This window comes from Hyla sarda, chromosome 6 (assembly GCF_029499605.1).
Source record: "Hyla sarda isolate aHylSar1 chromosome 6, aHylSar1.hap1, whole genome shotgun sequence".
Lineage (NCBI taxonomy): Eukaryota > Metazoa > Chordata > Amphibia > Anura > Hylidae > Hyla > Hyla sarda.
The window spans coordinates 76485738-76510710 of NC_079194.1; the positions used below are offsets into that span (position 1 = coordinate 76485738).

The 24973-nt window shown below is 47.0% G+C and overlaps 1 protein-coding gene across 2 annotated transcripts in view; it reads right to left on the minus strand.

Annotated features, from left to right (window-relative positions):
* The window catches only part of CFAP92 (cilia and flagella associated protein 92 (putative)), a 140091-nt gene that overhangs the window by 89025 nt on the left and 26093 nt on the right, over nt 1-24973 (minus strand). For both annotated transcript variants that reach the window (XM_056524213.1, XM_056524212.1), the window contains exons 4-5: nt 18756-18969; nt 14132-14245 (exon numbers count right to left, since the gene is read on the minus strand). In XM_056524213.1, the coding sequence (XP_056380188.1) occupies nt 14132-14245; nt 18756-18969 (328 nt within the window). The remainder of the gene's footprint in view (nt 1-14131; nt 14246-18755; nt 18970-24973) is intronic.

The following is a 24973-nucleotide window of genomic DNA, read 5'->3' on the forward strand; positions in this document are numbered from 1 at the left end:
TACATGGGCGACAGGGGTGTAGAGGAGCATACATGGGCGACAGGGGTGTAGAGGAGCATACATGGGCGAAAGGGGTGTAGAGGAGCATACATGGGCGACAGGGGTGTAGAGGAGCATACATGGGCGACAGGGGTGTAGAGGAGCATACATGGGCGACAGGGGTGTAGAGGAGCATACATGGGCGACAGGGGTGTAGAGGAGCATACATGGGCGACAGGGGTGTAGAGGAGCATACATGGGCGACAGGGGTGTAGAGGAGCATACATGGGCGACAGGGGTGTAGAGGAGCATACATGGGCGACAGGGGTGTAGAGGAGCATACATGGGCGACAGGGGTGTAGAGGAGCATACATGGGCGACAGGGGTGTAGAGGAGCATACATGGGCGACAGGGGTGTAGAGGAGCATACATGGGCGACAGGGGTGTAGAGGAGCATACATGGGCGACAGGGGTGTAGAGGAGCGTACATGGGTGACAGGGGTGTAGAGGAGCGTACATGGGTGACAGGGGTGTAGAGGAGTGTACATGGGTGACAGATGGGTGTACATGGGTGACAGAGGGGTGTAGAGGAGTGTACATGGGTGACAGAGGGGTATAGAGGAGTGTACATGAGTGACAGAGGGGTATAGAGGAGTGTACATGGGTGACAGATGGGTGTACATGGGTGACAGAGGGGTGTAGAGGAGTGTACATGGGTGACAGATGGGTGACATGGGTGTAGAGGAGTGTACATGAGTGACAGATGGGTGTACATGGGTGACAGAAGGGTGTAGAGGAGTGTACATGGGTGACAGATGGGTGTACATGGGTGAAAGAGGGGTGTAGAGGAGTGTACATGGGTGTACATGGGTGACAGAAGGGTATAGAGGAGTGTACATGGGTGACAGATGGGTGTACATGGGTGAAAGAGGGGTGTAGAGGAGTGTACATGGGTGACAGATGGGTGTACATGGGTGACAGAGGGGTGTAGAGGAGTGTACATGAGTGACAGAGGGGTGCAGAAGAGTGTACATGGGTGACAGGGGTGTAGAGGAGTGTACATGGGCGACAGGGGTGTAGAGGAGCATACATGGGTGAAAGGGGTGTAGAGGAATGTACAAAGGGGTGTATAGGAGCGTACATGGGTGGTGGGTGTAGAGAAGTGTACATGGGTGACAAAGGGGTGTAGAGAAGTGTACATGGGTGACAAAGGGGTGTAGAGGAGTGTACATGGGTGATAGATGGGTGTACATGGGTGACAGAGGGGTGTACAGGAGTGTACATGGGTGACAGAGGGGTAGAGAGGAGTGTACATGGGTGACAGAGGGGTAGAGAGGAGTGTACATGGGTGACAGAGGAGTGTACATGTGTGATAAATGGGTGTACATGGGTGACAGAGGGGTGAAGAGGAGTGTACATGGGTGACAAAGGGGTGTAGAGAAGTGTACATGGGTGACAGAGGGGTGTAGAGGAGTGTACATGGGTGATAGATGGGTGTACATGGGTGACAGAGGGGTGTAGAGGAGTGTACATGGGTGACAGAGGGGTAGAGAGGAGTGTACATGGGTGACAGAGGGCTAGAGAGGAGTGTACATGGGTGACAGAGGGGTAGAGAGGAGTGTACATGGGTGACAGAGGAGTGTACATGTGTGATAGATGGGTGTACATGGGTGACAGAGGGGTGTAGAGGAGTGTACATGGGTGACAAAGGGGTGTAGAGAAGTGTACATGGGTGACAGAGGGATGTAGAGGAGTGTACATGGGTGACAGAGGGGTGAAGAGGAGTGTACATGGGTGATAGATGCGTGTACATGGGTGACAGAGGGGTGTAGAGGAGTGTACATGGGTGACAGATGGGTGTACATGGGTGACAGAGGGGTGTAGAGGAGTGTACATGGGTGACAGAGGGGTGTAGAGGAGTGTACATGGGTGACAGATGGGTACAGAGGAGTGTACATGGGTGACAGATGAGTGTACATGTGTGATAAATGGGTGTACATGGGTGACAGAGGGGTGAAGAGGAGTGTACATGGGTGACAAAGGGGTGTAGAGAAGTGTACATGGGTGACAGAGGGGTGTAGAGGAGTGTACATGGGTGATAGATGGGTGTACATGGGTGACAGAGGGGTGTAGAGGAGTGTACATGGGTGACAGAGGGGTAGAGAGGAGTGTACATGGGTGACAGAGGGCTAGAGAGGAGTGTACATGGGTGACAGAGGGGTAGAGAGGAGTGTACATGGGTGACAGAGGAGTGTACATGTGTGATAGATGGGTGTACATGGGTGACAGAGGGGTGTAGAGGAGTGTACATGGGTGACAAAGGGGTGTAGAGAAGTGTACATGGGTGACAGAGGGGTGTAGAGGAGTGTACATGGGTGACAGAGGGGTGTAGAGGAGTGTACATGGGTGATAGATGGGTGTACATGGGTGACAGAGGGGTGTAGAGGAGTGTACATGGGTGACAGGGGTGTAGAGGAGTGTACATGGGTGACAGAGGGGTGTAGAGGAGTGTACATGGGTGACAGAGGAGTGTAGAGGAGTGTACATGGGTGACAGAGGGGTGTAGAGGAGTGTACATGGGTGGCAGATGGGTACAGAGGAGTGTACATGGGTGACAGAGGGGTATAGAGGAGTGTACATGGGTGACAGATGGGTGTACATGGGTGACAGAGGGTTGTAGAGAAGTGAACATGGGTGACAGAGGGGTGTAGAGGAGTGTACAGAGGGGTGTAGAGAGGTGTACAAGGGTGATAGATGGGTGTAGAAGAGTGAACATGGGTGACGGGGGCATAGGGGTGACAGAGGGGTGGACAGGGGGGTGGACATGGGTGACAGGAGGGTGGACAGGGGGTCAGAGGGGTGGACAATTGGGTAAAAGAGGGACAGGAGTGACAGAGAGGGGTGGACTGGGGTAACAAAGGGACAGATGGGTGAACAGGAGGGTGGACATGGGTGACAGAGTAGACTACGGGGGTAGAAAGGGGGTTAAACATGAGTGACAGGGATGGACAGGGGAGTGGACAAGGCAGACATGGATGACAGGAGGGTGGACATGGGTGACGGGGATGATAGGTGGGGGGACATGTGTGAGTGCGGGTGGACATGAGTGATGGGGGGTGAACATGGGTGACAGGCAAGGGTGGACATGGGTGACAGGGAAGGGTGGACATGGGTGACAGGGAAGGGTGGACATGGGTGACAGGGAAGGGTGGACATGGGTGACAGGGGGGGTGGACATGGGTGACAGGGGGGGTGGACATGGGTGACTGGGGGGGTGGACATGGGTGACTGGGGGGGTGGACATGGGTGACTGGGGGGGTGGACATGGTTGACTGGGGGGGTGGACATGGGTGACTGGGGGGGTGGACATGGGTGACTGGGGGGGTGGACATGGGTGACTGGGGGGTGGACATGGGTGACAGGGGGGGTGGACATGGGTGACAGGGGGGGATTACATGGGTGACAGGGGGGGATTACATGGGTGACAGGGGGGTGGACATGGGTGATAGAGATGGACAGGGAGGTGGACAAGGCGGACATGGCTGACAGGGGGGGTGGACATGGGTGACTGGGGGTGGACATGGGTGCCGGGAGGGTGGACATGGGTGACAGGGGGGGTGGACATGGGTGACAGGGGGGGTGGACATGGGTGATAGAGATGGACAGGGAGGTGGACCAGGCGGACATGGCTGACAGGGGGGGGTGGACATGGGTGATAGAGATGGACAGGGAGGTGGACAAGGCGGACATGGCTGACAGGGGGGGTGGACATGGGTGACTGAGGGGGTGGACATGGGTGACAGGGGGGGTGGACATGGGTGACAGGGGGGGGTGGACATGGGTGACAGGGGGGGTGGACATGGGTGATAGAGATGGACAGGGAGGTGGACCAGGCCGACATGGCTGACAGGGGGGGTGGACATGGGTGACAGGGGGGGTGGACATGGGTGACAGGGGGGGATTACATGGGTGACAGGGGGGGTGGACATGCGTGATAGAGATGGACAGGGAGGTGGACCAGGCAGACATGGGTGACAGGGGGGGGGGTGGACATGGGTGACAGGGGGGGGGTGGACATGGGTGACGGGGGGGTGGACAAGGGTGACAGGGGGGGTGGACATGGGTGACTGGGGGGGTGGACATGGGTGACTGGGGGGGTGGACATGGGTGACGGGGGGTGGACATGGGTGACAGGGGGGATTACATGGGTGACAGGGAGGGATTACATGGGTGACAGGGAGGGATTACATGGGTGACAGGGAGGGATTACATGGGTGACAGGGAGGGATTACATGGGTGACAGGGAGGGATTACATGGGTGACAGGGAGGGATTACATGGATGATAGAGATGGACAGGGAGGTAGACAAGGCAGACATGGCTGACAGGGGGGTGGACATGAGTGACAGGGTCGGGGGGGGGTAGAGGGTGGACCTGGGTGACTGTGGGGGGATTTAGACAGGGTTGAGAAGGTGAACAGAGGGGTGGAAAGGGTACGGTACCTTAAGCAAGCCGGCCCACGCAGCTTGCAGTTCCACAGGAGGCACGGGAGTCCGGCGCAGGTGCAGCTCGTTCCGCCCCAAGGCACCATATCAGGCTCACTGCGCTGCAAGGGAGAGGGGGGCGCAGGAGACGGAGAGTGAAGGAGGGGGACGCGGGGGACACAGGGAACAGAGGGGGAAGGAGGGGAACACGGGTCACGCGGCAGACGGAGGGGAACACAGGAGATGCAGGGGGACGCTGTGTGCGCAGTGCGCACGCAGACTTCCCGTCCCCCCTGCGCCATCAGGCCGGGGCGGGACATTTAAAAAAAAAAAAATAGTAAAAAATAAAAAAATCACGGCAAAATCCCGCGGCACCACGGGCAGTACTCCGCGGTTGGGAATCACTGATGTAGAGAATCATACAACATTAAGATGATAGTTCTAGATTACCAAGAGTGCCCCTGAGAGGCTCAGTTAAATACCATGTAGTATGTTTAAAATGTGCTATTATCGTGTGACGTTCGCCGACATCAGGTAAGTATTGCAAATATCGTTTCCATTCATTAAAAAAGGTCTTTGCATGCAACTCTGAGCCTCTTATGGACAATAACATCTCTCTATGTAGTACATAATGATATTCCTTTAAGATTTCTGTGATTGTCGGCACGGTAGGTTGGAGCCAATGTCTAAGCAAGCACAACTTAGTAATCAAGATAAGTAAGTGTACACCTTTGGGCATTTTGCCCCTATCAGGAGGATTCGATTCTCTAACAGGTAGATAGTGAAAGATATATGGTTCTGGGGAGAACGGCAAATGTCTATCCCAAATAGTCAGTATTAAAGAAGATAGGTCAGACCACAATTTCGACACCTGCGGGCATTCCCATAAACAATGCCATAGGTCCGCACCCTGTAGTTGACATGTCGGACAATGCGTGAGGAATGGAGACGGGGGTGGTGTGCCCCTCCATTTAAATGCATACGTAGCCTTGTGTAGAATACGCCACTGAATTTCTCTTAATTGTGCAATGGGGGTAGAGCCATTGACAGACAATAAGCCCTCTAATAAACAGGGGGCGATATCAGAGTCACCAAGTTTAGAGGACCATTTGGCAAGAGCTGTGGCCCCCCGTCCCTTTAACGCTATATCCCTGATGGTTGCGTAGATCAGCGAAAGGGAACGGTGGGACTGTGTGTTCCCCAACAACTTGCCAAAATCATTAGGCTTCTCTACCGTCGCATAACCTCTCACCACACCATGAAAAAATGAGCATAATTGATTATACAGCCACTGATGGGAATCGGGAAGGGTATATTTGCTCTGGAATTCCTCCCAGCTCATGAACACCCCAGTGGATTCAGTCAAGAAATCAAACTTAGTAATACCCAGCGATTTCCAATTGTTGCCTATTGGACTATTGGTACAGTGATCAAGCGCAGGGGTGCTCCACAACTGAAAGTGTCTAGAAAGACACCAAGGCATCCCACACATTTTACGGAGCGCCTTCCACGTTTCCAAAGTGTCACTAAATAGTACATTCCTTCTTATTGAGCCAGGGATATCTTTGTAAGGTAAGTGAAACAGGGTGGATAGCGAACCCAGCGGACAGAGACCCCTCTCTAAGGGCGTGTTTGAGAAATGAGCGGTATCAAAGATCCAGTCCCGGACATGTCTAAAAATAGCTGACCAATTATATAGACGAGCATTAGGCATTTGTAATCCCCCTTTCTCTCTTGCTAGACATAAAGTGTCATAGGCTACTCTGGGGCGTTTACCTACCCAAATAAACCTTGTAAAACTAGCATGGAGCCTTCTAACATCAGTATGGCGTAACAACAGGGGAATTGTCTGCAGCGGATAGAGGATTTTCGGGAAGCTCATCATTTTAATTAATTGCACCCTACCATAGAACGAGAGAGGCAGGTTCTGCCATCTGTTCAACTCACCCTCAATTTTCGCAAACAAGGGGGGATAATTTAGAGTATACAGGGAGAGTGGAGTGCGACCCAACTTTATACCTAAGTAAGAGATATATTTCTGAGCTACTTGAACTAAGGGCTCCCGGGCAGGATCATGAGATCCTGAACCTAAAAATAGCAGTTGACTTTTTATCTAAATTCACCTTGTAGCCCGATAAAGAGCCAAAAGTGAACAAGGCTCTAAAAACAGCCGGCAACTGAGTCTCTGGTTCGTTTAGATATAACAGTATATCATCAGCAAAGCAGCTAATTCACACCTCCTCCGACCCCACCATAATACCTTCATAGATGCTGTGCTGAAGAAAATACTGTGCCAGCGGCTCTAAGGCCAAGTTAAAAAGCAGGGGTGAGAGGGGGCATCCCTGTCTTGTGCCCTTCTGTAGTGGAAATGGGGCAGAAAGATACCCCGGTAGATGCATTCTAGATACAGGATTTTTATATAAAGCCGACAAAAACGTCCTAAAACTACTCGTTAACCCCGTCTTGTTCAGTACTAACTCCAGCCAGGACCAGTGAACATTATCGAAAGCCTTTTCGGCGTCTAAAGACAATAGTGCTGGACCCCGGCTGGAGTATGGACGTGACGCCACCGCCCCTTGAACTGCTAGAACCGTCCGTATATTGAACACGGCTGCTCTATTTTTAATAAAACCAACCTGATGTGTCCCTATTAGGGATGGCAAATACATCGCGAGCCTGTCTGCTAGTATTTTGGACAAGAGTTTAATATCTACATTTATTAGAGATATAGGGCGGTAGGCGCTAGGTTGAGAAGGGTCTTTCCCCACTTTATGTAGGACCTTTATATGGGCCAAGTTGCCAGATGGGGGTAACATCCCCACCGACAACGTACGATCATACACTGCTAATATTACTGGACTAAGCTTCTCTCGTAGAATCTTAAAAAATTCCCCCGTAAAGCTGTCGGGTCCAGGTGCCTTACAGCTTTTCAAGCGGGAAATCGCCTGAGAAACCTCCTCCAGCGTAATAGGAGCATTAATCAAGTCTCTATCCTCTGCAGACAATGCAGGAAGTGTAATGGTGCTCAAAAATTGATCCCCTGCAGCAGTATCTATATCTTGGGCCGCATAGAGGTCTTGATAAAATTGACGAAAAACCTCCACCACATCCCTAGGCTGCCTATACAGGGTGCCAGCCTTATCTCTAAGGGGCCGGATGGGCTCTAGGGGTCGCTGACCACGTGCCATATTGGCCAATAATTTCCCAGACTTGTTTCCAAACCTGTAAAACTCCGCCCTAAACTGGTCCCTATAGTAGGAATCCACCACAGCCCGAGAGATTTCAAAATCACGCTGCGCTTGAACCCATATGTCTTTCTTTACTGGAGTTGGATCATCTAAGAAAGAAGTATAGGTTTGTCTCAGTCGCGTAGTCATGCGATCATAATTGTCCCTAGCCAATTTCTTATGGTGGGCAACATGTGCTATAATTTTCCCCCTCAACACTGCCTTACCAGCTTCCCAAAACAAGTGAGGGTCGTCCCTATGTGCCTCATTGTACATGGCATATTCCTCCCACCAGTGGCCTAGTAGTTGGACAAAAGACTCATCTTTAGCTAGCATAGCAGGGAATCTCCAAACCCTATCTCCTCCCTGGGGTACTGCTGGGGTCAAAGACAATCCCACTGGTGCATGATCTGAGATAATTATGTCAAATGTGTTCAGATTGAACATGCGACAATAGAGGATGGGAAATAAACAGGTAGTCCAGGAGTGACCAGGACAGGTGAGGGTGTGAAAAATGTGTGTACTCCCGTTCTGTTGGATTTAGATGTCTCCACGCATCAACTAGTCCCGTAGTGTGAAGGAGTGATTGTAAATATAGTTCCATGTGTGGTGTACTCCCCACATCTCGCCTCCTGTCCTCCGCTGCATTGACTACTGTATTAAAGTCTCCGCCCACCACTATAAATCTTTGTGTCCGTCAAAATATGCGAGGCCAGAGCATCAAAAAAAAATGGCTTTCCCAGACTGAGGACCATACACATTATATATGCTATAAGAAGTATCCCCCTCCATCAAAAGGACATGTTGCAGCAACCCCAGGCATCCCGGTCCGATCCCCGCTTACGTCAAGGGTCCTTAAGGGGTTAAGTTACCACTTCTGCAGGAAGGCTATTCCATGCATCCACTACTCTCTCAGTAAAGTAATACTTTCTGATATTACTACAGAAACATTTGCTCTTCTAATGTAAAACTATCTTCTTGTGGTAGTTTTTCTTCTTTTAAATATACTCTCCTCCTTTACTGTGTTGATTCCCTTTATGTATACAGTGGTCCCTCAACATATGATATTAATTGGTTCCAGGAGAACCATCATATGTTGAAACCATCATATGTCGAGTACATATGTCTATGTAAAAATAGTAATTGGTTCCGGGGCCTCGGAACCATTGTATGTTGAATACATATCTCTATGGGAAACTGCCAATTGGTTCTGGGATGACCATTGTATGTGGAGTGTATGGGGAGTGTTTAACAAACATGCATGTACAGCCATTGACTGTCTGGGCATGCTGGGAGTTATAGTTTTGCAACAGCTGGAGGCACACTGATAGGGAAACATTGATGTATGGGGTGTATAGTGTGTCTATGTATTGTATGTGATGTGTGACATCGCATACAGTACTGTACAGTTCTTTAAATACCTTCAGGGGGGGGACAGAATGTCCTCCATTACGATCCTGCCGACTACAGCTCTTTAGGAAAGGAAGGGGAGCAGCTCATTGGATGCCTGCAGCAAGATGCTGCAGGCTATTGGCTATGGCTGCACTGGGGGGGCGGGGCTTACACGGAGCTCACAGTGGAAGCCTGTATGAGTTAGCAGGACAGCATGAGAGTAACAGGAGGCAGAACGGGGCACACGGGGCACATTATACAACTATCTGTCATTTGCTGAAGTTGTCAGCGCTGTCTGATAGCTGTTTGTACGATGGCCCCGACACACAGCAGCATCATATGTCGAGGCTGCCTTCAACATACGATGGGCTCTGAGAGGCAATCATATGTTGAAATGATCATATGTCGGGGTCATCATAAGTAGGGGGATCACTGTATAAAAGTCTCTATCATATCCCCTCTGTCTTGTCTTTCTTCCGAGCTATACATGTTAAGGGCCTTTTAACCCTTTTTTCTGGTTTTATGCTGCAATCCATGTAGCGTTATCCTGCAATCCATAAACTAGTTTAGTAGATGTTCTCTGAACTCTCCCCAAAATATCTATATCATTCTGGAGATACGGTCTCCAGTACTGCGCACAATACTCCAAGTGAGGTCTCACCAGTGTTCTGTACAGCGGCATGAGCACTTCTCTCTTTCTACTGCTTATACCTCCCCTATACACCCATGAGCACTTCCCTTTTTCTACTGCTAATACTGCTCTCTCTATACACCCAAGCATTCTGCTAGCATTTCCCGCTGATCTATGACATTGTTTGCCTACCTTTAAGTCTTCTGAAGGTTAGGACTATATCACAGTCTACACTCTGCCCCAGGGTTTTTACACCCCAGGTGGATTATCTTGCAGATGAAATTTTAGTTGTCAGAGTTCTGACCACTCCTCTATTTTAACTAAATCCCTTTCCATTTGGTGTATCCCTCCACAAACATCATCCCTGCTACATATCTTTGAAATAATGTGAGGAGAACCTGGTTGAGGCAAATTTATGGTGAAATGATTTTGTCTTTCCACTCCTGTATTATGGCCCAAACAGTGCTCACTGGAACATTTAAAAGCTTAGAAATGCCCCTGCAACAGTTAGGTTGTGAAGGTCTTGAGACCGCTCTTTGCTTTTACTAATCATGAGATGTATCTTGGGTTACACCCTGGCAATGAGACCTTTTTGTAGGCCATCAGTTGGGACTGAACCGGCTGATTAATTCTCATTTTACATAAGAACACATAACTTAATTTCTGAGCTTATTTGTGTTGTTTGTAACCAACTTCTGGTGAAAATTTAAAGCCAATAGCAACTTTGGAAGTATATTTAGTGGAGAAAAAAGGTGACATGTTCAATACTTATTTCACCTGCTGTTCGTGCTCCTATAGAAATGAATGGAGGGTGTGCCTGAAAATCGCAGGGGGTCAGACCGTTGGGATAGGGGATAAGTTGTCTTTCACGGGCCAACCCCTTTAACCAGTAAAATCAAAGCATTCAATATATATATTCAGTAGAAGTTCAAAGGAGTAAGACCAGATCAATAGTGCAGAGAGCCATTTACCATGTCAAAACAAAGTGACACTATTGTAAAATAAACGCCTGTATAAATTTCTCTTAAAATGTCTCAAATTTATGGAGAAAAGTGATTGATGGTCCTGCCTGAAAATCTGGGTTCTGTTTCTCTCTCTCTTGATATCATCGGTGGAGCATAAAGAAATATGACATGATTGATTGCCAAGCATCCGAGAACCTTAAGACAAGTAACATTTGGGAGAAATCTGCAGACTTAATTTTAAATAACAACAAGACCCTGTGCTAATTGTACAGCAAAGAGTAATTGGATTGTCTGAATAGACTGCGAGGTCCTGTCCACCCTGGATACAGTCCAACCACAGAAATTAATGGGCAAAAACGGAGAATAAATGACAAAATAAAATAAACAATTACATTATTATATTACATTATAACTCACACTGACTACAGCTTCAAATTATTCAATCTGAGCATCTCCTCTCAGATAGAGGAAATATGAGAGGCACAAAAAGAATAAATTAAACTGCACTGCTATAATTGAACGTACACGGAAACTAATAGGAAACAGTCCACATTCAGGGGAGGGACATGTTTTCTTGGTGTCCAAGGCAGTGTGTGAGCCCCTCTACCTGCAGCCTGAAGTTCAGCATGTTAGCAATTCCCTTCTCTACAGTCACCAGCATTCTTTGCAGTTTTTACAATGCATTTTAATAGTGTGCTGGTGGTATATGTTGGAAACCTGTCAAAAAGGTATGCTAACATCTATCACAGAAAAACGTACAAGGACAACACCCCTGGGGATAGGACAACTACGGTAAGTTTTTCTTTTTCTTGCTAACATCTATCACAACATACTGAACAAACCGTAGCCCTCCAGATGTTGCCAAACTACAACTCTCAGCATGCCTAGACTGCCCAGGCATGCTGGGAGTTGTAGTTCTGTAATATCTGTCCCTTCAGATTTTGCAATTTTCATGACATTTTTGAAAATTGCTGCTCTACTTTGAAGCCCTCTAATTTTTTCAAAAAGCAAAAATATGTCCATTTTATGATGCCAACATAAAGTGGACATATTGTATTTGTGAATACAAATAAAAATTTTTTGGAATATCCATTTTTCTTACAAGTAGAGAGCTTCAACGTTAGAAAAATACAAAAATTTCAAAATTTTCATGAAATTTTTGGATTTTTCACCAAAAAAGGATGCAAATAACGCCAAAATAACCAAAATAAAGTAGAATATGTCACAAAAAAAACTCTCTCAGAATCAGAATATTTGGTAAAAGCGTATTTGAGTTATTAATTTGTAAAGCGACGGTGGTCAGAATTGCGAAAAAGGGCTCAGTCCTTAAGGTGAAAAAGTGCTGCGTCCTTAAGGGGTTAAAGGGGTACTCCGGTGGAAAACATTTTTTTTTTTTCCAAATCAACTGGTTCCAGAAAGTTAAAACAGATTTGTAAATGACTTCTATAAAAAAATCTTAATTCTTCCAGTACTTATCCGCTGCTGTATACTACAGAAGAAGTTAAGTTGTTCTTTTCTGTCTGATCACAGTGCTCTCTGCTGCCACCTCTGTCTGTATCAGGAACTGTCCAGAGTAGGAGCAAACCTCCATAGCAAACCTCTCATGTTCCTGACATAGGTGTCAGCAGAGAGCACTGTGGTCAGACGGAAAATAACTACTAAACTTCCTGTGGAGCACACAGCAGCTGATAAGTACTAGAAGGATTAAGATTAAGAATAATTTACAAATCTCTTTAACTTTCTGGCATCAGTTGATTTAAATAAATTGTTTTCCACCAGAGTACCCCTTCAAGACTCTAGTGTTTTCGCCCCTCTTCATCCAAAGTGACCCATGAGCCAGTTCCCTGGAAAGAAACATTCTTCACAGATTCCTGCCATCCATTAACAACTCAGAAGTGATCAATGGATACCTCTTCTTAGGGGTCACAAAGCAGCCACATGAACTTTTGTAATATATATATTTTTTTATATAATCTTTTAATAGAAACCCAAAACAAAATACAAGTAATCATTAACTGTAAGAAATGGCTCATAGAGCTTATGGTATGTATATATATATATATATATATATATATATATATATATATAGGATTTCGACATGGCGCCAACTCCTCGCATAACCTTGCTGCTTGAACATCTGTGACAATCAAAGTACAGACGGGAAGGGTAGAATACACCGAGAAGGTCAGCATATATAAAGCCTGTTTTCAGCTATCGTGAAAGAAATGTGCCAGTTTATATCTTCTGCCGCATTTGACTGTCTCAGAAATGCATTACAAAAAAAATAAAAATATGCTGGCCTGGCAGAGATAAGGAAAATGACATTAAAATGATGTTTGAAAATTTTCTTATCTTACATGGGTTGGTCATGACATTTTCTATATCTCCCTCTATACAACCTGATTACAACTTAAAATTCAAGGAAATGATTCGGGGAAAAAAGGAGATATAAATAAATCAGTTTGCCAGGAGTGACAAGTGTCGTCAGGATTGTCTACTGTCTGAGATCCTTAAAGGGGTTCTCCGGTGCTTAGACATCTTATCCCCTATCCAAAGGATAGGGGATAAGATGCCAGATCGTGGGAGTCCCGCCGCTGGGGACCCCCGTGATCTTGCACGCGGCACCCCGTTTGTAATCAGTCCCCGGAGCGTGTTCGCTCCGGGTCTGAATACCGGCGACTACAGGGCGGGCTGCGTCCTTAAGGGGTTACGGTCAAAATGGGCTTGGTCCTTAAACGGTTAAAGTTTCTCAAAAAAGATGATGATGAGCTGTATACTGTAAAAGAAGAATTGCGTCTCAGCGGTTAGCACTGTTGCCTTGCAGGACCTCGGTTTTAAACCTAACATCTGCATGGAGTTTATGGGAGAGATTTACCAAAACCTGTGGAGAGGAAAAGTTGATCAGCTGCACATAGCAACCAATCAGATCGCTTCTATAATTTATAACAGGGCTTCTGAAAAATAAAAGAAGAAATCTGATTGGTTGCTATAGGAAACTTGTCAACTTTTTCTCTAAACATGTTTTGATAAATCTACCCCTATATGTTTGAATCTAATTTCCTCCTACACTTCACAATCATATGGATAGGTTCAACGACTTTTGAGGAGTAAGACAGGAGTATTGGTTCAAATTTTTACATTCCTTTTTGGAAAAATTTGCATAAACCTTGTACAAAGACATTTTGTAAAGGACGTGAAAATCTATAATCACTTTTCTAAGGCATTCACCATATGATATGAAACTATGCAAAGCAGGCATAATAGGGTCAGATAGGTCATAGGCTGATCATGTCACTGCTCAAATGGTCCCAAGTGGTGGCAAAAAGGGACAAAATACTATTTTAACAAAGTCACTAAACCTAAACATATACGCAAAATGGGCTCATTCATAAGGATAGCACAGATATGTGACATGCACTGATAACCAGATATGTATCAGAAAACTTACACTTACCTTGAGTATAGTGATCATCCTGATACAATATATTTCCATTTTTCTCAAGAATGAAACTTTGTCGCGGCAGACTGTCTTTAAAGAATTTTCTCTGATTCAATATTAATTGTTTAACTGCACACAATGACATAAAAAAGAGAAAGATGAATATAAAGGTGTGTATACATATACACACTTATTGATTTTATTGATTGGGTGACTAAAATAATAGATGGCGGAGGGGCAGTAGACATCGCATATCTAGATTTTAGTAAGGCTTTTGACACTGTCCCACATGGAAGACTTATCAATAAACTACAGTCATTGAGCTTGGACTCCCATATTGTTGAGTGGATTAGGCAGTGGCTGAGTAACAGACAACAGAGGGTTGTAGTCAATGGAGAATATTCAGAGCAAGGTCTTGTCACCAGTGGGGACCTCAGGGATCTGTACTGGGACCAATATTGTTTAATATCTTCATTACTGATATTACAGAAGGTCTCGATGGTAAGGTATGTCTTTTTGCTGATGACACAAAGATATGTAACAGGGTTGATGTTCCTGGAGGGATCCGCCAAATGGAAAAGGATTTAGATAAACTAGAAGAATGGTCAGAATTCTGGCAACTGAAATGTAATGTGGATAAGTGCAAGATAATGCACCTGGGGGGTAAAAACCCTCGGGCAGAATATAGAATATTTGACACAGTCGTGACCTCAGTACCCGAGGAGAGGGATTTAGGAGTAATTATTTCAGAAGACTTAAGGGTAGGAAGACAATGTAATAGAGCAGCAGGAAACGCTAGCAGAATGCTTGAATGTATAGGGAGAGGTATAAGCAGTAGAAAGAGAGAAGTGCTCATGCCGCTGTACAGAACACTGGTGAGGCCTCACTTGGAGTATTGTGCGCAGTACTGGAGGCCGCATCTCCAGAAGGATATAGATACTCTAGAGAGAGTTCAGAGAAGATACTAAACTAGTACATGGATTGCAGGATAAAAAACTTACCAGGAAAGGATAAAGGACCTTAACATGTATAGCTTGGAAGAAAGAAGAGACAGAGGGGATATGATAGAGACTTTTAAATACATAAAGGGAATCAACACGGTAAAGGAGGAGAGCATATATAAAAGAAAAAACTACCACAAGAGGACAGTTTTAAATTAGAGGGGCAAAAGTTCCTGCAGTAATATCAGGAAGTATTACTTTACTGAGCGAGTAGTGGATGCATGGAATAGCCTTCCTACAGAAGTGGTCGCTGCAAATACAGTGAAGGAGTTTACACATACATGGGATAAGCATAAGGCTATCCTTCATATAAGATAGGGCAAGGGACTATTCATAGTATTCAGATTATTGGGCAGACTAGATGGGCCAAATGGTTCTTATCTGCCGACACATTCTATATTTCATATATATATATTAGGGCTGCACGATATATCGCAAAAGTAATCGAATCACGATTTTTGCTTTTTGCAATATGGCGATATGGCCCCCCGGGAAAACATGCAATTATCTGATCGTGCTGGCTCCCGTGGTGTGGGCCGGCCAGAGCAGGTAAAAACTAATTTAAATACTAAAAGTCAGTGTTTCCCAACCAGGGGGCCTCCAGTTGTTGCAATACTACAACTCTTAGCATGCCCGGATCGGCAAAGGCTGTCCGGGCATGCTGGGAGTAGTAGTTTCACAACAGCTGGAGGCAACCTGCTAGAAAAACACTGAGCTAAGGGCACAGGGAGAAAAATAAAAAACCTTATGCTCACATGTCCCGGTGCCCGCAGATTCATCTCCGTGCGCTCCGGAGTTTCCTCTTAGTACAGTAGGACCTTTCCCTTTTCAGCCAATCACTGGCCGCAGTGGTGTCACGTGTCAAGCCAGTGATTGGCTGATGGGGAAAGGTCTTGTACTGCAGTAATACACTAGGTTTCCCGGGTCCCGCGGAAGATTTGACAAGGGAGAGGAGAATGTGACAAGGGGGGGGGGGGGGGGGGAGAATGACAAGGGTGGGGAGAATGTGACAAGGGGGGGGAGAATGTGACAAGGGGGGGGGAGAATGTGACAAGGGGGGATGTGGCAGGGGAGGAGAATGTGGCAGGGGAGGAGAATGTGGCAGGGGAGGAGAATGTGGCAGGGGAGGAGAATGTGGCAGGGGAGGAGAATGTGGCAGGGGAGGAGAATGTGGCAGGGGAGGAGAATGTGACAGGGGAGGAGAATGTGACAGGGGAGGAGAATGTGACAGGGGGGAGAGAATGTGACAGGGGGGAGAGAATGTGACAGGGGGGAGAGAATGTGACAGGGGGGAGAGAATGTGACAGGGGGGAGAGAATGTGACAGGGGGGAGAGAATGTGACAGGGGAGGAGAATGTGACAGGGGAGGAGAATGTGACAGGGGAGGAGAATGTGACAGGGGAGGAGAATGTGACAGGGGAGGAGAATGTGACAGGGGAGGAGAATGTGACAGGGGAGGAGAATGTGACAGGGGGGAGAGAATGTGACAGGGGGGAGAGAATGTGACAGGGGGGAGAGAATGTGACAGGGGAGGAGAATGTGACAGGGGGGAGAATGTGACAGGGGGGGAGAATGTGACAGGGGGGGAGAATGTGACAGGGGGGAGAATGTGACAGGGGGGAGAGAATGTGACAGGGGGGAGAGAATGTGACAGGGGGGAGAGAATGTGACAGGGGAGGAGAATGTGACAGGGGAGGAGAATGTGACAGGGGAGGAGAATGTGACAGGGGAGGAGAATGTGACAGGGGAGGAGAATGTGACAGGGGGAGAGAATGTGACAGAGGGGAGAGAATGTGACAGGGGGGAGAGAATGTGACAGGGGGGAAAGAATGTGACAGGGGGGAGAGAATGTGACAGGGGGGAGAGAATGTGACAGTGGGGAGAGAATGTGACAGGGGGGAGAGAATGTGACAGGGGAGGAGAATGTGACAGGGGGGAGAGAATGTGACAGGGGGGAGAGAATGTGACAGGGGGGAGAGAATGTGACAGTGGGGAGAGAATGTGACAGGGGGGAGAGAATGTGACAGTGGGGAGAGAATGTGACAGGGGGGAGAGAATGTGACAGGGGGGAGAGAATGTGACAGGGGGGAGAGAATGTGACAGGGGGGAGAGAATGTGACAGGGGGGAGAGAATGTGACAGGGGGGAGAGAATGTGACAGGGGGGGAGAATGTAACAGGGGGGGGTGGAGAATGTAACAGGGGGGGGAGAATGTGACAGGGGGGGAGAATGTGACGGGGGGGGGAATGTGACAGGGGTGTGTGACAAGGGGGGGATGTGACGGGAGGAGAATGTGACAAGGGGGGGAGAATGTGACAAGGGGGGGAGAATGTGAAATAGGCGGTGGGCATAAAATGGGTAGGTAGATGTGAAATGGAGGCGATTGGACATGAAATGGGGGGATTTCACAATTTTTTTTTATTATATCGCATTGCATATCGCAATCGCAATATTTAGGCCCAAAATCGCAATCGCACAATATATATATATATATCACTGTCTAGTCTAAACTACCTGCATGAATTGGTACTGTAAATTTTTAAATCAAGCGAATATGCCCACAAAGACAGAAAGCATCTATGCCCTATAAAAGGTCAGGATACTAACATTAATGTTCTTATTAAAATGCCAAGGATAATGTCAAAAGTGAATCATAGATCTTGTCACAGCCTTCACGAGACCAGCTTATAAGAGTATCACAAGGACAAAGATTAGGAAGCCCATTAATTAGCAGAAGACAATATTTTCCTGAGACGGCAAACAGTCTATGCCGCGGGCTCCTGACTCAAGCCCATGCCATACCAGGTGGCCCTCAGCTGATTCTTGTAGCTGAGGGCCGCCGTTAATAGCCGACATGTGGCGATCGCCACGGACAGCTGTTAACCCTTTAGATTGCCGCTGTCAAAGCACTCCCTGGTGTTTAAGCACTCCCTGGTGGTCCAGTGGGGTGGATCGCCCCTCTCCCCCCACAACCCCACAGCACAATCGTGTGAGGGGGGGGGGTATCCACTGTGGAGGTAGCCAGAGGGCTTACCTCTCCTGTTGTCTGGTCTCTGGCTCTGTCATTGATAGAGCCTGGCTGGATCAGGCTTTATCAATCGAGCACAGAGCACACAGATCAATGTAGTTCTATTGAACTGCATTGATCTGTATGAGGAAACTAATGATTCCTCCTAAAAGTCCCCTAAGGGTACTGAAAGTGTAAAAAAAAAAAAGTTGAAGTAAAAAACCCCCAAAAAAAACACCCATTAACCCCTTCCATATTAAACGTTTAAATCACCCCCCTTTTCCCAAATTCCATATAAAAAATATGTAAACAAAAGCCCCATCAAAACAAAAATACTGATATTTGTAGCTTTGCAACATCAGGAGGTCCACCGTTTGGAGACCACTGGTTTAGAGTGTACCTTGTTTATTTTTATTTTTTTTTTAACCTACAGTGAGAAGTGGCTTCTCTCTTCCTACTCTATCTATAACCAGGGTTCTGTTTTGATAATTGCCCATGATTCTCTGTTCCCCACATAGTTACTTGTTAATATCTTATCGGTCCACAGTCGCCAGTAAGCAGTTCAGTAACACAGCTGCTATTAGGTCAGGTATACTAAGCCCTAAAACTGTTACATTCATCATGAGCATTACCTTCAGGATCTTCCCCTTGTTTCACAGTCGACACTCTAAATGCCTTTGGTCGATCAAATCTGGCTTTGGCTGACACCTTGTCTTTCGTGCTCCACATGCTCACATGGATCTGATGTTTTAAGGCTTTCAATAAAACTTCTTTTGTGACACAGAGTTCCACACTATGGCTCCATATCAACCAAGTTTTCTCATTTTCTTGCCACGGTTTTAACAACTAGAAAGAGAAATCACTATTTGACTTTTTTGAACAAATTTACATACATTTCACACTGATTAAACAAATAGAGTGGATTACATATACATTTATGGCACACACAATCTTCATTGCTTCTTATTACATATGCCTTACATGTTAAATACCCAATAGTAACAAATATGTAAACTAAAAATGCTGAAAAATAAACAGTTAAATGTAGATATCTGTAGAAATATAAAGTATGAATGTCATTATAGAATGCATTGCAAACTTTTGAAATGTATGGATGATTCTGCATCCCCACCTGTTGGTCATGAGGAGCACTGCAACTAATTTGGCTTCTAATTGAAAAAATATCCAGTACTTGGTTGAGCTCATATGTTTAGCAGTCACTAGACACTGGGCAAAGCCTTAATGTGTGAACATTAAAGCGGATCTGTAACCTAAATATCTTGCTGTGTAAGGGCAGAATGTTACAGGGACAGGTCCAATCTCCTGCTGATCCAAACTGCTCCTACTGGCCCAAAAGGAGCAACCAAATTATACAGTGGGCTCATAGTCACAAATTCATGAAGTATATATGCCCCCCCCCACCACCACCACCACCTCTATACATATACTGCAGCTCAACTAATGGGAGGTCTTGGGGGGGGGGGGAGGTGGAGTGTTTCCCTTAATAATTAAAGGTCTAGTATATTCATAGATTGCTCCTACTAGCCAAACAGGCATATATTTTATTCTGCTCCTTGGGTTGATACGAGCCTGAGCCTGTACCTTTAATATGCTACAAAATCTAAATGGCTGCCATGGAAAACCCATAAAATATATGTATGTTAAAAGTGCAGTAGCTGCACCTGAGCTTGCTCCATATTTGGCAGGAGATATTAGTCATCAACCCACTAGATCAGTGGTCTCCAGATGTTGCAAAACTATAATTGCTGGGAGTTGTAGTTTTGCAACATCTGAAGGTTGAAGGTTCACCGTTTGGAGACCCCTGCCCTTGATGCTGTGGTCAATAGTGAAGGTGCCATTTAGGGAGTCAGTTGTCAGGTGCTGGTTCCGTCTTGGCTACGATCGCGCCCTGACGATGAGTGTTACCTCACTCAATTGATGTGTTACCTCACATGCTACAAAACATGGAATAAACAGTCATAAAAAGTCATATCTACCCCAAAATGGTAACCCAAAAACATATTTTCATATAAAAAAAAAAAAAAAAATGATTTCAATTTACAGAAGCAGTGAAACCATCTAAACTGGGTATCAAGCGCGGCATTGTGAGCAGACGCGAGGTCCAGAGCCCCGCTGAGCATCCTTCTATTATGCTGGAAATCAGGCCAGATTATTGTCCCTAATCGCTGCTTACCTGTGGGTGAAGGTACCCAGAACATTGCGGAGTCAGGATGGCCAGGCGGAGACGCAACAAGGGGACGCAGGGAGCCCGGAAGGATGGTGAGGCCGAGATGCAGGGGGAGCCAGCGCCATCTTGTCCTGAGGTATCAGGAGTTGCAGAGCAGCTGCAGCGCTTCGTGGGGGTCACAGACGAGCCGAAGCAGGCTCTGGTGGATGATTGATGCAAGGAGGAGCAGGATGGGGTTGACTGGCTGGCCGGGACCCTGGTCTCTTCTGCGGCTGCGGACCCCTCTGCTATGTTAAGTGGGCCTGAACACCCTGATGCCGCAGGTCAGTCTGGAATTAACCCTTTATTTACTGGAGTGCCATATGCCTTTCATGGGGACTCCTCTACCATTGCTGCACTATTCCCGGATGGCCCTGCTAAGCCTACTGCTGCTGTATCCTCTGCTGAGACTATCACTGCTGTGGCTTTTCAGCTCCCTGCCATTATTAACCCTTCAATTTCTGGTGTGGTGCCTGCAACATTAAGTACCCCATTACCTCCATCTACTCCTGCTGAGCCTACTTTGAAAGATGTATTTTTGGCTGTCTCCAAGGGCAACACTGATGTTAAAATGTTACTGGGCGGCCTGCGTGAGGACATCAGATATGCAAAAGGTTTCTGAGCGGGTTAGTGCGGTTGAGGAAAGAGTGGGGGATCTGGAGGATCAAGTCCCTCCGCTCAAGAGAGATATGCATCGTGTGATTAATAATCTGACTGCACTTGCCACTAAATCTGATGATATGGAAAACCGCCTGCAGCAGTGCACTTGGTGGGCATCCCTGAAAAAGTCGAGGGTCGTGACCCTGGGGAATACTTTGAGAATTGGCTCCTTACTACATTTGGAAAAGAGATTTTGACACCTATTTGCTGTTGAGCGTGCCCATAGGGTGGATGGGGCGTTTGTGTTGTTCAGTGTCCTTTCTTCCACTCATTGTGCAGTTCTCTGTCATTTATGTCTCTTCCTGATTTAGAATATTAGTGGCTGCTGTGTCTGCCCCCTTGTACTTTTACTTATGCCTTCCGATTTGCATGTGGTGGCGTGGAATGTAAGGGGCCTCAATGATCCCACTAAGCGTCTTGTTGTTTTTCAGGCGCTCAAACCCTATCAACTTACTGTACTGTGCCTCTCTGAGACGCACATGACAAGTGACACTAAACATGTGCTGAATAAACCGTGGTTTAGCCATACTTTCCACGCCACTTTTTCCTCACATGCCCGGGGTGTAAGTGTGCTCATTCATAGAAGCATTTTATTTTCCTATACTTCAAGTCTTATAGACCTGGAGGGTAGGTTTGTTTGCCTTTATGGCACTTTTTACCGTACCTTGTGTGTGCTGGTTGCACTCTATATTCCCCCCCCCATACTCGAGCGATGCCTTGTGCAGGGTGGTGTCTTATTTATCCTCTCTGCCTGATGCGCCGCTCCTGGTGGTCGGGGATTTCAATCATTTGTTGCATCCGACATTTGATAGGTTTAGTAACAGTAACCTTCTGTGACTCCCAGTTCTACCGGTCTGGCTAGGTTTGTGGAGGAGGTGGGGTGGGGTGGGCAGATTTATGAAGAAGACGTAATCCTACTAACGTGCGATACTTCTATTCTAGCTCTCATGGTACGCTCTCACGGTACGCTCTCACATATTGATCTCGCGCTGGGCAATGAGTTGGTCTTTCACCTGGTTACGTCGGTGGAGTATCTCCCCTGTAATCTTTCTTATCATTCCCCTGTTTTTGTGCATCTCACTTTCAATTCTCATCCTAGGTTGCAGGGTTCTCTTTGGCAACTGAATCATTTTTGGCTTCAGGTCCCCTCAGTAGGCCTAACGCTCAAGTCTGATGTGGAAGCCTTTCTTGAGATCAATGCGGGGACTGCTTCGGTAAGGTACCGTCTGGGATTCTTTAAAGGCGTATGTATGGGGTATCTTTATTAGGGATATCACAACCTGTAAATCTAAGAATAGAGCAAACCAGACCTCATTGCAGCAACAAGCGCTCCTGGCGCAACAGAAGTTTTTAACTACTTAGGGACCTAGGGCGTATGGATACGCCTTGACGCCCTGGTACTGAAGGATCCAGGGCGTATCCATATGCCCGTGGGAATTTCGGTCCCCGGCGCACGCTGGGCGGGGACAGGACCGGGGCGACTGCTGATATCTATCAGCAGGCACGCCGCGCAAATGCCCAGGACGATCGCCGCAAATCGCTCCTGAATTCACACCAGGATTTGCTCCGATTCTAGGTCATGCGGGTCTATGGTGACCCGGAGACCAGGAATATAAGGGGGATCGCTGTTGTCAAAGACACCCACGATCCACCTGAAGGGATAGGAGTGAGGTGGGAGGGGTGCCACCCCTCCTATCCCTGCTATTGGTCGCCAGAAGAGACAACCAATAGCAGATTGGGGGCGTGGGGGTTAACTTTCAGTTGCCCCGTTCTGCCCACCCACAATAGGCGGGGCAGAACAGGGAAACCGACAGAGGACCGGCGGCAAAAGATCCACTTAACCATCCGGAGGCAGCGGGCGACGGTGATCGGCGGGTGGCGATGTCGTGCGGCTGGCTCCCTGGATCCTACGGAAGCCGGTGAGTTGCCTAGCAACATCTGGAGGGCTACAGTCTGAGACCACTATACAGAAATCTCTAAACTGTAGCCTTCCAGATGTTGCAAAACTACAACTCCCAGCATGCCCAGACAGCTGTGTGGGCATGCAGGAATTTGTAGTTTTGCAACAGCTGGAGGGCTGCAGTTTGGAGATCAGTTTGCAGTGATCTGTAAATTGTGGCCCTCTAGATCTTGCAAAACTACAACTCCTAGCATGCGCACACAGCAGTTTGCTGTCTGGGCATGCAAGGATTTGTAGTTTTGCAACATCTGGAGAGCCACAGTTTGGAGAGCACTGTGCAGTGGTCTCTAAACTGTAGCCCTCCAGATGTTGCAAAACTGCAAATCCCAGCATGCCCAAACAGCAAACAGCTGTCTCGGCATGCTGGGAGTTGTAGTTGCGTACCTCTAGCTGTTGCATAACTACATCTCCCAGCATGCCCTTCGGCGATCAGTACATGCTGGGAGTTGTAGTTTTGCAACAGCTGGAGGCACACTGGTTGGAAAATACTGAGTTAGGTAACAGAACCTAACTGAAGGTTTTTCAACCAGTGTGCCTCCAGCTGTTGCAAAACTACAACTCCCAGCATGCACGGTCTGTCAGTTCATGCTGGGAGTTTTAGTCTTTAAACAGCTGGAGGTTTGCCCCCCCATGTGAATGTACAGGGTACATTCACACGGGCAGGTTTACAGTAAGCTTCCTACTTCAAGTTTGGGCTGCGGCAAATTTTTCGCCACAGCGCAAACTCATAGCGAAAAACTCACCGTAACCCGCCAGTGCGAATGTACCCTAAAAACACTACCCTAACACATAATAAAGGGTAAAACACTACATATACACCCCCTTACACTGTCCCCCCTCCCCAATAAAAATGAAAAAACGTATTATACGGCAGTGTTTCCAAAACGGAGCCTCCCAGCTGTTGCAAAACAACAACTCCCAGCATTTCCGGACAGCCACTGACTGTCCAGGCATGCTGGGAGTTTAGCAACAGCTGGAGGCACCCGGTTTGGAAATCACTGGTGTAGAATACCCCTATGTCCACCCCTATGCAATCCCTAATGTAGTCCTCAAATGCGCATGGCGCTCTCTCACTTCGGAGCCCTGTCGTATTTCAAGGAAACAGTTTAGGGCCACATATGGGGTATTTCCGTACTCGGGAGAAATTGCACTACAAATTTTGGGGGGCTTTTTCTCCTTTTACCCCTTATGAAAAGAAAAAGTTGGGGGCTACATCAGCCTGTTAGTGTAAACATTTTTTAATTTTTACACTAACATGCTGGTGTTGCCCCATACTTTTTATTTTCACAAACGGTAAAAGCAAAAAAAGACTCCCAAAATTTTTAACGCTATTTCTCCTGAGTACGGAAATACCCCATAAGTGGGCGTAAAATGCTCTGCAGACACACAACAAGACTTAGGAGTGAGAGCGCACCATGTACATTTGAGGCCTAAATTGGTGATTTGCACAGGGGTGGCTTATTTTACAGCGGTTCTGACATAAAGGCAAAAAAATAAATACCCACATGTGACCCCATTTTGGAAACTACACCCCTCACGGAACGTGACAAGGGGTATAGTGAGCCTTAAAACTCCACAGGTGTTTGACGAAATTTTCATTAAAGTTGGATGGGAAAATGAAAAAAAAAAACGTTTTTCATTAAAATGCTGGTGTTAAATTTTTCCTTTTCACAAGGGAAAATAGGAAAAAAAAGCCCCCCAAAATTTGTAACCCCATTTCTTCTGAGTAAGAAAATAACCCATATGTGGATGTAAAGTGCTCTGCGGGCGAACTACAATGCTCAGATGAGAAGGAGCGCCATTGGGCTTTTGAAGAGAAAATTTGTCCGGAATTGAAGGCCATGTGTGTTTACAAAGCCCCCATAGTGGCAGAACAATGGACCCCCCCACATGTGACCCCATTTTGGAAACTACATCCTTCACGTAATGTAATAAGGGGTACAGTGAGCATTTACGCCCCACAGGTGTCTGACAGATTTTTGGAACAGTGGTCAGTGAAAATG